This window comes from Pavona decussata, unplaced genomic scaffold (assembly GCF_977016875.1).
Source record: "Pavona decussata unplaced genomic scaffold, jaPavDecu1.1 SCAFFOLD_87, whole genome shotgun sequence".
Lineage (NCBI taxonomy): Eukaryota > Metazoa > Cnidaria > Anthozoa > Scleractinia > Agariciidae > Pavona > Pavona decussata.
The window spans coordinates 5,288,157-5,303,132 of record NW_028145504.1 but is presented as its reverse complement, the minus strand read 5'-3'; the positions used below and the strand labels follow the sequence as shown (position 1 = coordinate 5,303,132).

General features: G+C 39.2%; 2 protein-coding genes across 3 annotated transcripts; one reads left to right on the top strand and one right to left on the bottom strand.

Moving 5' to 3' along the window:
- The first annotated feature begins 357 nt into the window (after window positions 1-357).
- Window positions 358-10,701, top strand: LOC146474987 (CUE domain-containing protein 2-B-like). 2 transcript variants are annotated; one of them, XM_085116719.1, is made up of 9 exons: window positions 523-642; window positions 982-1,061; window positions 2,664-2,795; window positions 4,533-4,609; window positions 4,721-4,946; window positions 5,634-5,817; window positions 6,189-6,265; window positions 6,784-6,844; window positions 7,244-10,701. In XM_085116719.1, the coding sequence occupies exons 2-9, from the start codon at window positions 994-996 to the stop codon at window positions 7,388-7,390; spliced, it is 972 nt and encodes a 323-aa protein (XP_084972845.1). In that variant the 5' UTR covers window positions 523-642; window positions 982-993; the 3' UTR covers window positions 7,391-10,701. The 2 variants fall into 2 exon arrangements, with proteins under 2 accessions (XP_084972844.1, XP_084972845.1); XM_085116718.1 differs by lacking the exon at window positions 982-1,061 and having other exon boundaries at window positions 358-642.
- Window positions 10,079-14,611, bottom strand: LOC146474986 (beta-1 adrenergic receptor-like). Its single transcript, XM_085116720.1, has one exon. It carries the CDS (start codon window positions 12,162-12,164, stop codon window positions 11,205-11,207), a length of 960 nt encoding a protein of 319 aa, XP_084972846.1. The 5' UTR covers window positions 12,165-14,611; the 3' UTR covers window positions 10,079-11,204.
- Window positions 14,612-14,976: the final 365 nt, after the last annotated feature.

Genomic DNA, 14,976 nt, shown 5'->3' with positions numbered 1-14,976 from the left:
CGTCACAACAGAGCAGTAGACGGAAACCAAAGAGGAACTGAGATGGTTTGTTCCGCCGGTTTGAGACCATATTTGAAATGCTACGCACCCAACCACCGATGAACCGGATTAATAACTGAACTCAGTTGAAGTGACGTTGGCGGAACAAAATATTTCATGAAATTTTAGTTTTACAGTAAATTTGCCTTTTCTGATAAAATAGCGGCGTTGTACAATCGCCGCGAGAAAAACAGGTTTAATTTTTTTCGCGGTGGCTGGCAAAATGGTCCGGCAAGACTTTCCTCGGCTGGGACTAAACTACCACTGTTAACCTTTTGCTAGTTGGCTGTGAAGAGCGGAAAATTTTTTCTCTAAGGGTAGTTAAATTGTAACAGCAAATGTCCGCCGCCAAAACTTTTGACCCGCGGGACTGGATATATAAACTTGGATGCGGTTGAACTCGGGCCAATTTCGGAACGAATCGGTTGCTCGTTCGATTTTCGGGACAAGCTCGCACTCGTCCCCAGTGCCACTCAATTTCTTTTTTTGGCGGTCAACACGATTTGGCCCAAACATTGTTTACGGTCCGTCGCAGTTGTTTCGATGCGTTTCTTGTTCGAAAAAGCTCAGGATTCGCCCGACTGTTTACGAAATTAATAGAAGGTAAATCTTGTGGCCCTTGCGTGTTCGTTTAACTTCTAAGATTGTGTTGTAAAGCGATTTACAGCTTTGGCTCTAGACTTTCATTTTGAGTTTAGTGCATCAAGGAAGTGAAAGATTTTTAATTTGCTACGAGCTCAAACATTTCAGCTTACGGAATACGGCTCAAGCCTAACTGACAAGATTTCCGCACAGCCCCAACATTAATTATGTAAACATTTTGTGACTCCATACTCGCTGTACGTTGTTGGAAGAGGGTCAGTATGACAGTGTGAAGTGATGCATGATGTGATGAAATATTTAGAACTAAGCTTACAATGTAACTTTGCTGTTTTCCAAAAGAGCTTTGTTGTGATGGAGGCTACTGTCAAACAGGAATTATCGCTGTTTTTAAACAAAAAAATATCAGCAGATTCCCTATGGTAGGTTGATACAGTACAGTAAGTTCTGTGTAGTTTCATGTAAATTTTTTTCATCCTGTCAGTGTAAATTGTTGCTAATTTCTTCTGCTAAGGATGTCCATATGCAGTTTATGTAAGCCTACATGGAGGATTAAAAGTTGTCTCTGGTGGAAGTGTTACCTGCAGGGCTGTCAACTCTCCCGGATAATCCGGGAGTCTCAAGATTTTGAGCCGTATCTCCCGGTCTCCAGATTTATGTCTGTAATCTCCAGATTTTGAGCCGTATGTTGTGGTCTCCCGATTTATGTCTGTAATCTTCCGGATAAGTGACGAATTTAGCTAATTTTTGTAGACTTGACTGTGTGAGAAGAAAATTTGCAATGTTTAGAGTAACTTGTTTCTGGTACTGTTTAATGTATGCTTCCCCCCCCCCCCCCCCCCCCACCCACTGAACCCTTGATTTTGGCCTTGATGCGACGCGTCGTAAGGCACTTTGCCATGTTCTCCATATTTGAAGACGTGTAAGGTTGACAGCCCTGCACCTGCCTACCTGAGCTAACCTTAGTCATACATTTCCTTACAAAATGCTTCAAGCCATTCACCTAGCCTGAGCAACTCAAAGTTGTCCTGGCTAGCATGGTGAAGCACTTTGCAGGATCACCCTTTTTCAAAAGTGGGTGGCCCTGTTAGATGGTACAACATTTTCTTACCATTGTGGCATGTGATTTCTAGAGCGCCCACTGCTGGCAACATGCAAAAAATTGCACACAACTCTAGTCATTCAACGTTGCCTTTACCCACAACATTTTTTTTTGACATACACGACAGTTGTAAAAGAGTTGGAGGTTTGATTTACACAAAACAATTTGTGTCGTACAGTGTAGGACTGTTGAAACTTGTCACATGCCACAACAACACCGTACTTTGTAAATCGCCCTTTAAAGACTCTGAGTTTCTTGGATCAGCCTGTGATTCACAGAAAAGTAAAATACCTCTGTACATATTATTAGGCACTGTCTGTAAAGAAATCTCTCAGATTTGAATTATTTTATTGACTTGTCCAGTGGTCTGTTTAAAACTTGTAACAGTAACACATGCACACAGACTAATGCTCATTTTTCTCAAGTCTTATTGTCAGTTTACATTACTTCAGTACTGCTCAGACAGTCCCTTCTGGTTTGATCCTCACGCCTTAATTCTTGAAAATTTTGACAATTGAGTCTCAAGTGTCACTGTTTCATGCACACTATACACATTCAATGGGAAAGTGCTCATGCTGAGATTGATGTGAAGTTCCAGTACTTGCACTTTGCATCAAATGGCGACATGTATTTTTGTTTCGAACTTCAAAAAATAAATCATTTCCTCAAACTTCTTTTTGAGTTTTAATATTTTGAAGACTCCTTGTTTCTCAAATTATTCTCGACCCTTGATTCTTGCTCCTCGAAACTTGAACATCGAGATGTTCGAGATGCGAGAATCAACTTTTGAGGATCAAGTCAAGACTGTCAACTTACTTTTGAGTGGTACTGTATACAAATTTACACATTAATTTGCAGTATACAGTTACACGTAGATGTGCCAGTAGTTGTGTTCTGATGGTTTTGTTGTATCTCATCGTAGCTCCGTAGATGACATTGTTCTTGGCTACATTGTAAGTGTGTTGGAGCAGCTTGGAGAAGATGAGCAGTTTGATGTGGATGAGTTTGCTGAAATAATGGCCGCTTATATTCCAGGCTTTGACACAGTCAACAAGTATGTTACAGTGTGTACACAGTGTACATACAGTCCACATTTTAATACCAGTATTATTCAGCCACCTGGCAGAATCTGTTCTGCTTTGGCATGGCTGTCTATGACATATATAATTATAATATTTAATAGTTTATTCTAGTAATTTACAGTCCATGACTAAATTCCTGACCGATTACAATTCATAATAGAGAAATCTACATGTAGATATTGTAACTTCTGATGCTTCATGATTACAAAGTTCTTGAATCTTTCAGTCCTGATTGGTATTGAATACTTGGTTGACTACCTGACCTCAGGTTGTACTGGCCAGTGAATTGTATTACATTTGGGTGTATAAGTATTTGTTTGTTGGTTTTTTTATAATATTATTATTCTATATAATGTTTTTGAAACGTGGAAATAAAATAAACCTGAGAACTGAAACCTGATTGCATCTACAATTAGGTGCTCAGTTGAACCTGTTAGCTGTACAGATCTTGTATTTTGTGGAAAAGGAGGTTTGACATTCAGCATGAGCCCTTATCAAATTGTTCCATTTTTCATGCGAATACACTTAGGCTTAGTGTATTAAGTGTATTTGTCATGCAGTGTTAATAATTTAGATATTTTGGCAAATAAGATATGGCATTTTCTGTATTTTCATATTCATAGTGGTAGTTGCAGCCTCCTCTTCCCGGTCCCCACCCACATGTACATGTACACTGTAGATCTGCCACTTTTGTAATACATGTACCTGTCAATAGTATCAGTCTAACTTTACTAGTAAGTATTGCAGCTGTACAGTAGATAAAAGTGCTTCACCAGATCAACATGAGCTACACTGTATGTGGCCTTTGAATACACTGTATATACAACTTTCGCATTACAGGTGAAAATAGGGACCTTAAAGGCACTGTTACACTAGGCAATTTTTCCTGCAACTTGTCTCGCAATTATGTTGCGACACAAGTTGCACGAATCGTTGCCTACTCTACTGTAACATGCTCTGAAACGAACATGTTAGTCGCTTTTTTTTGTTGTTGCCGCAATCGTTGCAAGAAGTAGAAGTCGGTTCTACTTTTCACAATGGTAACTGCACCAAAAATGTTGCGAGACATGTTCATTTCAGAGCATTAGGCAACAATTAGGACAACTTGTGTCGCAATGGCACTATGAAATTGTGGGACAAGTCGCAAGAAAAATTGCCTAGTGTAACAGTGCTCTAAGCAACCCCAATGGTAAAAAGTATCAGCTTACATTATTTGAATTTCTTCATGATCAGCCCAATTTGTTGAACGTGACACCACATTGAATTGATACCACTGAGTTGGTAGGAACAGTTTTCATCAAAGCAAAAAGAAAGAAAAAGAAAATTTCATTTGATTCCATTTGACATAGGCAACAAGTTCTTTTGTAGTGGACAGCTTAGAAATGTGCCAAAGTTTATAACACATGCAGAGCCATTGTTTTGCTCATTGAATACTGTTTTGTGACACATTATCTTTGCTGTCACTGTCATACATGTACACTGTAGCTGCTTGAGACCCCTACATGTATGTGTACATGTAATGTACCCTCAACAGCAGCTGAAATTTCTTTTGAGAACTGTAACTCAGACTTTTATTTTGAAGGTGAGGCAAAAAATTTGTGTATATTTTATCTAGGGTACATTTTCTTTGATTTCCAGTTAAAATTTACATTGTGTTAACACTGTTATTTTTATTAACCCAAGTATTTGTCTTAAATATGTGCATCAAGGGAGGATGTCTGTGATTGGATGCTTGGCTTGGCAGACAAGCTTGTGAATACCAGAACATCAAACAACCAAATAAAAGGTTTTTTGAACATGTTACAGTTTTTATTCATTAAGCAGGTTTCTTTTTATGCTTTTTACATTTTATTATCTACTTGTAGTACAGCTGTGAATTTTTTTTATTCATCCTTAGAAGATAAAACTTTGACAGAAAACAAGGATCTCAGTTCACCCTCTGGTATGTGTGCCAATGATAATCACACAGGAAATGCTTCAGATGGATTTTCAAGTTTGCAAAGGCAAGAATCATGTACATCTGGGGGCAAAACTCCATTGTCACCAGGCTGCACGTCAACACACCCAAACCAGGAAACTACTAATGGCACACAGAAAGACGAGACAATAACAGACAATATAAGGTACAGCACAAAAGGGACTAACCCCAAATAAAGCTTGCCTATTGAAGGGTGGGTGGGAGGAAATCTCTTTGTAACATGCATAAGCTGTATGTATGAAGGTGTTCACTACACCAAGGGGTGTTGTTTCGGTGTGAAGAAAAATAAGAAAAATGAGAATGATGTATTATTCAGTGAGTGACACAGGCAAACTCGGAAAATAATACGAGTGCTCCTATCAAGAGTCGAACCTAAGACCTTCCATGCTCTACCACTGAGCTACAGGAGACTCGTTAATGGCCTTAGCTCCCACGAGTCTCCTGTGCCACCCACTGAATAATACATCATTGTCATGTATTCACCAGGCTTAAAATATTCCATCACATTTATTGCATTCCTAAAAATAAGGTATATAATATATTCTCTTGTGATACACTGTAAATTGTGTCAATGTCGAATGTTTCAAAATTTTTACAATCCATTTCTTTAAATCCTCTCAAACCACAATGCTTTGATATTCTTGTATACCACTGATTACGTGACAGTAATGTTTGTTCATGTATGCAAAACTTTACACTGATAACCAATTTGTGGTGGCCACACATTTCTTGCAGTATTAGTTTTCCTGTTATCGATTTGAACAAATGTAAGGTGGACTCGTTAGCTGTCTGTTCATACTCTTCAAGCACTGTCATCTTTCCGTTGCTATAGTGATGCCGTATCTGTTCTAGCGGAACTATTTCCTCAAGCCTGCTCTTTAGAATTAGAACACTGTCTGAGGGTTGCCAATGGTGATACCGAGTCAGCTGTGCAGCTGATGCTTTTAAAGGGTGCCGAGGACAATGAAGAGGAAGGAAAAGAAAACTGTGGCGGAATTCTTGATTTTTCTCCAAAGGTAAGAGAACAGTCTTTCCCTTTGCAGTTCCTGGTGTGGACATTATGGTCTAAAGGCTGGTTCACGTGTACAGGTGCAGTATAAACACAGGAAAGCTACATGTATGTGAAAACTGGTTTGACCAGATTCCTGGCATCAGCATAAGCCTAGAAAGCTACATGTACAATGTATTTGAAACTGGTTTGACCTGATCCCTGGCATCAGCATGTACATGTAAGCACAAGAAAGCTACATGTACAATGTATTTGAAAACTGGTTTGACCGGACCTGTACCCTGGTATAAGTATAAGCACACGCAGAAGTGTTTTACTTTTTTTCATACTTTTTATATACTTCAATTTCGTTGTCCATTTAAATTCAATGATTTGCAGGCCCATCTTCCAAGTGCAAAGAGGCAAGAGCCACAGAAAACAGATCAAGTTGATTTAAAAGAACAAATGATGGCCAGGTATGTTGTGTTTTAGTGGATTGTAGGAACAAGGTTTTCACGGATCCTGCAGTCTTGCGCTTGATACCCAAGGATCTTACGGAATCTTGCACGAGATCCTCAGCCTTGCAGGATCTCGAAAATCTGGCGCGTGATCGTAAAGCATTGTTTGACGGAGGAGCTTGCACGAGATACTCGATGATCTTCAGGACTTTGTAACCTCTTACAGGAGATTTTTAACGTGATGACGATAACGATACGTTCCTGGCCAAAAATCAAAAACAAAAACAAAACAAAACAAAACAACAACAAAAAAAAAAGGCAAAGTGAAAAACAGCAAAAAACCGCAAGTATGTTTTGATGATTTATGCAAGAGCGTCAGTTGCGCCTCAATCATTGCCTATTGGATGAAGAACATCTTCTGTCGAATGCTTTTTTAGGCCATGAAGTATTATGTCTAGCTTTTTACGCCAGTTTTATTTCTTGCTTTCACGACATGTGCAATTTGTTATGCATTATTTTCTTTTTTGATTTCGTAGATACGGGTATGTTGACGTTAGCCAAGACGAAAAAACGCATCAGCCAGTCTTTAATAAACAGGTAACAAAAGCATTACCTGTCATTTATTCCTGTCGACTAAGACTCCCTCCGACATCTTACTCGGATCAGGAGGGATATCTTAAGTCTGCTTACTCTGGTGCAGCCTTATTCTTTTACAAATACCAGGGGCCTCTTGTTTGTTTGGTCTTTCCAGGACCTCAGTAAACTTGGACAATATTTCAAATGTTTCATCTGCGAGCACACTGAGGAAAAGGAACCTGAGCAGTCTTAGAATTATACGTGCTGTTCAATTGCTTTGTTTTGAATGGACGCATTTTTGAAAGGATTCTTGCCGCAAGCAATGTACATGAATAACTCAAAGATTGATGGATTACGAGAATGCTTGGCAAGCATCGTGCTTGCAAATGCACACATCAAAATTTCTTTATTTTCATTTAGGAAAGCAAGAAGCTGCTTCGTTATCGAAATAATCAAGTTGTGAGCACCAAAGGCGAGCGATTTTCTTGGGAAAAACAAGAAGAATCCGAAGAAATGAAGAAAACTTACGTGAACCTTAAGCCTGCACGCAAGTACCGCTTTCACTGAAGTTAGTTCTTTAACACGCGCGCAAACTCGCGTGGACACGCGTGCGAGGTCGTTAACCGGCCGGGTGAAGCTGAAGGTTGCCCATCTTAGCCAAACCAGCAATCGGCAACGCCTGCTGCGAGAAAATGAGGATAACTGCACAGGTAAACTTGGGTGTATGTGTGAAAAACACTGCCAAGTAAATCAATGGGAGCTCTTTCTTCGTGATGTGGAAGAAACGATGATGGAAATATAGACTTGTGTTTTGTGTGGAAACATCCATCGTTATTATGCTGTAAATTACACGGCGAAGCGATCAAATGAAGGAAACTTAGAATTAGTGACTCTCCATATGAGCCCGGTAACCGGGCGGGCCCGTTAGGCGGGACGAATTTTGTCTTCTGTTCATATGGGAGATTCAATCCCGGTTACCGAGATGAAAAAGTGTTCAAAAGGCCCCCAAAATTACCGTGGAACTGCGTTCCGACTTGGCAGCGACCTTACAAGCCATGCGCAGTTGAAAATGTTTCGTCACGGACAGTCCCGGTATCCGGGCTGGAGTGTTCATATGGGAACAATTTCCAGCTCGGTTACCCAGATCTCGGTAACCGGGCCAGCCCGCCTCCTCATATGAACACATCGAAATTTTTGTAAAGAAAAGAGTGGCGACACGAGATCTCGGAAACCGAGCCAGCCCGGTCGACCGGGCTCATGTGAAGAGGTTCTAAGTTGAACAGTGCTACCTGTAAGTGGCACTTTGAGAAAGCGAGCACTCTTTGATCTGTTGTGATTTTCAGCGTCATAATTTTAGCGAGAGAATCTTATTCACCGAACTGCCGCCAAAAATCCCAACTTGATTTCTTACATGTACGTACTGAATACGATATTCCATTCCTTCCGGGAATTTTAAAAACATTTATTTTGCGTTTCGTAAGTGAGTTTATTATGGATTCACGAATGAGTCTATTGAGTGATAGAATTGTTTTATTACATAAGGGCCTCTTCATATGATCCAGGTTGACCGGGCTAGCCCGCTTACCGAGATCTCGCCTCATTCATATTTCTTTTGTAAAAAATTCGATGTGTTCATATGAGGAGGCGGGCCAGCCCGGTTACCGAGATCTCGGTTTCAGCGACCGAGATCTCGGGAGTCCGGGACGAAACTTTTCACATATGAACACGGTATCCCGGTTACCGGGATGAAGTCTATAACCAAACATTCGCGTCTTAGAACGGATATATTTGATTATTACGGCTCATTTCTGAGATGTTCTAGTTCAAAATAATTCCTTTTCGTAGTAGAGATAAAGATATAATACTTTTGAGGTTTGTAGAACCGATAAAAATAAAAAATTCTTGCCGGGCTTGTTCGGTACTGATGTCACGCTCGATTGACCGCGTCACCACTTTTCATCTCGGTACCCGGGATGAAATTTCCCATATGAACGGACTGCAAAATTCATCCCGCTTACCGAGCCATCTCGGTAACCGGGATCATATGAAGAGGCCCATAGACAAATCCTACAGCATTAAAAAGTGTTTTAAGTTAAGCAAAAGAAATATTTTATTCTTCTCGTAAAGTATGCATTATTTTACCATTTATTTCGAGCAACTCCTACACTCGTGCGTCATGTATGAGCCAGAAAGAGACCAATCAGGGGGCGTGCTTGTTCAGTCATACAATACCATCCAGTCTGTGCAATAAAAAGCCTTATTTTTCCCATTCTTCGAAAATTGAACGCGGCATTTCACTTTTTAAGAAATGAGTTTTTAGTCGCAGTTAAATTTTAATGTCTGAGGCGGTTAAGGCTTCCAACTGGATAAAACGATTGAGTGGTTTTGACCCTTTCAACAACTGACAAGATTCAACTATGTAAAGAAGCGATGACGCATACTTCATCCACTCAGTACTTTTGGTTGTAAAAAAAAAAAACATATTTATTCTTCTTATGGTAATTTTAGTTTGTAACCGTTTAATATGTGTCTATATTTATATCCGCGGGTGAAACAAAAGCCGGGAAAGACTACTGACCTCGCAGGCTGGGGCACCCGATATCTGCTTATCATTTATCCTTTCTTGATACTTTATAGACATCTCTTTTAAGTTGTTCTTTATCACTGCCCTTCTCGATTTTAAAGGAAACTTTACCAACATTTTACTGAAAGATTTTTATTTATTTATTTTTTCTTCCTTCTCGTATTAATATCATACAATTTTCTTACAATACATGCAGTTGTAGAGTTCACACATTACGCTGTTGTTTTCAAATGCACGAAAAGATATCCCGAGTTCGATAACACGCTATTCACTGTAATTTTATCGCCTTACCTTTTAATTTTTTAAGCTAAGCCCACTTTTCGCACTTATAATTGATTTTTACTTTTAACTTCAAAGGAAGTTGACAACTTTTGACAACGTTGTATTTGTGTTTAATTTGTTTCACTCCGATCGCTAAACAGCTGTCGATTAAAATATCTTTCGCGTGTCACTAATGCCTGTCACCTTAATACAAACATTTACATATTTAAAATTGTTTTTCCCAGGGAAAAAGTGATGTACAGTGTATTTGGAACCATGTAAGCAAATGCTGCCGCGTAAATGTTGCTAATGTAGCTTACTGTAACTGATAATATCGTGCGTAATAATTCACACAGTAAACTTTTACTGAATGCGAGCACCAGATCTTTCTCTTTCTCATTTTATTAAAGTACACATATTTCAGTTACACAGCTTTGCTTTGAAATTTTTGGATTAAGGTGACTTTATTAAATAACAAAAAGTCTATACTCGAGCAATATATCTCAATGAAATCTGCTTGTCAGTAAAGGCGAGTGGGAATAATTAAATTTGCCTTGTTCATCAATTTTAACAAGCAAACATTTCAAATGGTGGATTTCTTGCTTATGTATGTTTTCTATTAATATTTCGACCTAATATCTGCCATAAAAAAAAAGCTTTTCCGCAATTAACAGTTGATCTTCAAAGTCCATAAAAGCGTTAATACCCTTTATGTATGTAAATGCCCCGAGGCTGACATCTGCCTCAGTGAGCCAAGCCATTTTTCCGTAGGCCTACATAAATCTCGATGCCCTTTTACGTGTATCAAAAAGGAGCTTACCTCTAATTTCCAGTTTTATAAGTCTATACATAGGTATCAATTTTCTGTGTGCTATATATTAGTATATATATAAAACTGTCGGATTGCTATCTGCCTGGCCCATTTTTCGGTGACTACATTTATAATTGTGTGGTTTGAGACTTATACATATACCAGCAAATAGGCTTACCTCGAATACAGGATCAACTTAAAACCATGTAAGAGCATTATTTCTATAGATGTGTCTGCAAATGTCGACAAATCCGAATTCGCTTTGACTTTGAAGATAGCGGCTAGTAAACCTATATACGCAAATGTAAATTTGTCATGTCATGAATGTAGTCGGCGGAATCAAACAGGGCAACCATGTGTTGCCGGACTAATAGTGCAAAGCTAACACGATTGAGGTATTTACTATAAAGCTACTTTAGTTTCCATTCGCTATGTGCCGCAGAAATACTAAGGGGAAAAAAGGTTTCTTAATGTCACGTCGTTTAATTAAACTTATTATTCATTTTTTTTTCTATAATAGAGTAGTTTTTTTTAAGGTTACCGACAGGATATGAAAAAACACTTTTGAGAAAATAAATGGTGCAGAGAAATGAAGAATGGAGTAAGGTGTCGTTATTTTTTCTCGTTTTTTTTTTTTTTTGTGCCCTCGTTAACAACAGTCTTGCACGCCATTTAGTTGCGTCTGGATACATTTTGGCGCTTTTATCTTTGTTCTGTACATTTTGTTAAATATTTGTCTGTTCAATTTGCTGCAGGGGAAATCTTGAAGGTGATTTTGTCACGCTTGTGAGCCGGGTGAATGTATGATTGTCGTTCAGCGAGCGTTCGTCGTCATTGAATGAGAACCGCGGTAATGAAAACAAACGCAAAAGCTTTTTACCTTCATGTTTGAAATCAGGCTTCATAAAAGAGTACAATATGGGGTTTATGATAGAGCCAAAAGCTAAGGTAAAGGGTGATACATAAAGCATGGCTGTTGGTAGAAGATGAGGCTTGCCTATTACATGGACTAAAGTAGTCCAAATGATCGGCAACCAGCTCAATACAAACATTACGGCAATCACGCTGAATACTTTGGCAACTTTCGCTTCAGAGGATACTCGCTTTGTTCGTTCGCAGGGCTGGTGGGTTCCTCTAACTGACATGGCCATTTTTTTCTCTCGCTTGACGATTTTGTAGACTTGGCGGAAAATTCGCAGATAGCAAAAGAAGATCCAGATGTACGGGGCAGCGATGCCGATTATCAGGATACAGAACTGGTATATCTTTAAGGCCAAGGCGGAGGAAGCGCTGTCGGCCCAGCTAAGCGGGAGAACAGCGGCGGTAACGGCCGTTATCCAGCAAAATGCCACGATTTTCATAAAGTACTTGGAAATAACGTTGTTGTAATGGAACGGCTGTGCACAAGCCAAGTGTCGGTCGTAGGTCACCGCTGTTAAATTGGCCACGCTTCCAACCAAAGCAGTTGTGAACAGGATGTTGAGTACCACGCGCGCGTCAACATCCAAGGCGTATTGCAGAAAAAGCGTGATTCCTACTAAAATATCGGACACGGCCAGCGAGACGACGAAGCCATTCGTGTAGGTTCTTAAATTCCTGTTAATGAACACCAGTATGCAAACCGCTCCATTTGCTATCAACACAACCACTGACAAAATGCTTACAATCACGACACTAGCATCCATCTCTTTAATGCTTGCCTCCTGCTGGCGAGTCGGATTGAGATCGTTTTTCTTTACCGCTTGCTTTGAGATTGGTAAAAAGCGTCTACCCGGACTCAGGCGAAGATAACGGTTAGACTTGCGGCAAAATCAGTGCGTCTTTCACGCGATTGTCACTGAGCAACCGAAGATGATAGCCTGAAGCCAGTTTTTTCTCGCCAACCAGTAACTCCGAGGAGTTTTAAACGGGGATATATTTCCAGTTCGGCCTATCAGCGGAAATCCAACGTTTATTCAGTTAGTTGTCAGTACGTCGGACAGTGAACAAATTGTTGGCGATCGAATATAGTATATTGCTTACGCCAGTCCCATGTAACAGCCAATAAGGCGTTCGTGTAACGAGTCGTTGAGTGTAATCAGCTTACTTTCGGAAAACACGGCGACAGACTCGTAACATTACCACTGTATGCCAACGCCTCTCGGTCAATGACGCTTGCAGGCTCGGAAGTAAACGCAAAAACACCGATTCCTTTGAAAACTGTTAGTTGATAATACCAATTGTACTAAACGATGAGGAACTTTTTTAAGTGTTTTCGCGTGGAAAGATCAACACTTTAGGCTTTGTTTTCGGATTGTCTAGAGATCCTTTTCTGCGGTGTATTAAATCATCGAGGCCACGGCGAAGTACATTGACAGTTCATTCGCTGATCATTTTGTTAATTTATTCCTGTGATAGCTGTATTATCTTCCAACAATTTCAACCGATAAATGCTCTTACCCGCCCATTTAATTAAAAATTATTTCGTCTTTCCACGGTAAACTATTAAAATTTTGTATATATGGAAATACAAGAATATGGCTTTTTTCCGTGAATAGTTGAGCCAAGTGTTTATAAGACGGAGCAGGTGAGACGGCCGGACTTGGAATGTATTTAGGCTTGTCATTGAATGAAAACAGATATATCGAGCGAAACTTTTGCCGGTCGCGTGATGATGTTTTGGCTTGAAAATATTAACCAAAATATATATGTAAAACGTGTTCCGGCGGCAATTGTATGTTGCATGTAAAATTAATATATGGAGACCCACGTACAAAAAGAGCAATCTTCGCGAATCTATTTTTTTTTTATCCAAATGTAAAAAAGGACCTTTATTTTGAGTGTAAAGACGCACGGAAATTTACTCGCAGGGATATCCGTTCCGAGAACTAGCTGAACTCAAAATTTTTTTTCGAGCTCTCGAAAACCTTTTAGCTCCTTCGAGCAGATAATTTCCTCGAGAAATATTCGTGCACATTTAAAAAACCAAACAAGGTTATTGTGTTTATTATTAGTCAAGTGTGTTCGCTAAGAGCTTACGTACAAATGTCGACTTGTCGCTGTTTCACGGCCGGCCCTTGCGCAAGTGTGTCGATTTGCTGCCTGTTCCAACAGCAAAGCACCCATCCAGTTTGAGTTCAGTTTTCAAACAATGTCTTTCATGTTACTGAAGCAAAAGGAAACATCATCAGATATGTCTCAGGAAAAGCTTGGGTCATATTTCATCACGTGACGCGGTTTGACCAATCGTAGACAATTCAAAATATTTCATGGATTGTAAACGGTGATAGTCTATTTGTGGCTAAGACAAATATGACATGACAGCTGATCTGAACATGTTATTAAGATATCGCCGATTTAACTTTATGATATGTATTTTCTGTTGTTCTATTGTTCACATTTTTGTTTTTGATACGTTGAAAGGTAATAAACGCCAGTGGATCTGAGTTGAATTTCAAAAGTCTTTATTTCAATTCAAATATTATTTCCGATCTGCACTGTTTTGGTGCAATTTTTTAAATGAGATTTTTAATTGTCAGGAGCCCTCCTGTAGCTGTCCAAAAAAAAGGATTATATTCTTTCGTTAATTTGCATGAAATGGAACTCGAAACTTGTTCGAGGTGGATGCGAAAGTGTGTCACCTTTGGAGGTGAACTTGAAATGTTCTAGGTTTTGCTTCCGATCTACTCGGTAGAGAATGTAAGTCGCTTTGTGAAGTGACTTAAACAGATTTTTATTAAAAAAAGTTCTCTCTCAAGTAAAGTTCAACAACGATGTCTTTGGCTTCGTTATTAACAAAGTACCTGATGGAAAATTCGTTATGCAAGTTGATAGATGAACAAGGAGAAACTAAAAGGAATTCTCTCAGATATATAATTGTGGGTTCGGTTGTTATCTAATAGTGTCTAACAGTAAATACGCGGCTTCTATCTCAAATAAACACAATCTAAAAGCCTTTACTTAAATAAGTCAACCATATTCGTGGCTTTGTTTGGCAATGTAAGCCGATATAGTACCGAGATAGCTAGAAGCCATAGGCAGCTGGTTCCCTCCAACAGTTATGTTTTTTTTTAAATCCAGTAATATCGTGGAGTCCGATCTTCACGCCAGCATAGCCGGATCTTCACGCCGGCAGAGCCTGAAGGTTCTTGTTTTTTTTTTTTGGGGGGGGGAAATTTGAGCCTGAAAAGTTCTTAACATGTTCTTTAGTTACCAGTTATAATATTTCAATAAATCTATGGGGACGTTACAAAGACACCTATCATTTGGATTAATTGGAAGTTTTACATGTATTATTTTATCCGTATTTATACTGTTCATTTTGAAAACATTTGGTCGAAGTAAAAATGTTCTTAACTGACTCTCAGCCTGGGTAATGTTCTTAGTATGTTCTTAAATTTTAGTTAATCGCAGCCTCAACGCTCTTACAAAATAACCTCCTTGTAAAAAAAGGTGTATTTTTCAGGCGCGAGGGAAACTTAAACTTTCGCAATCGTTATTTATTAATACATATTAGCG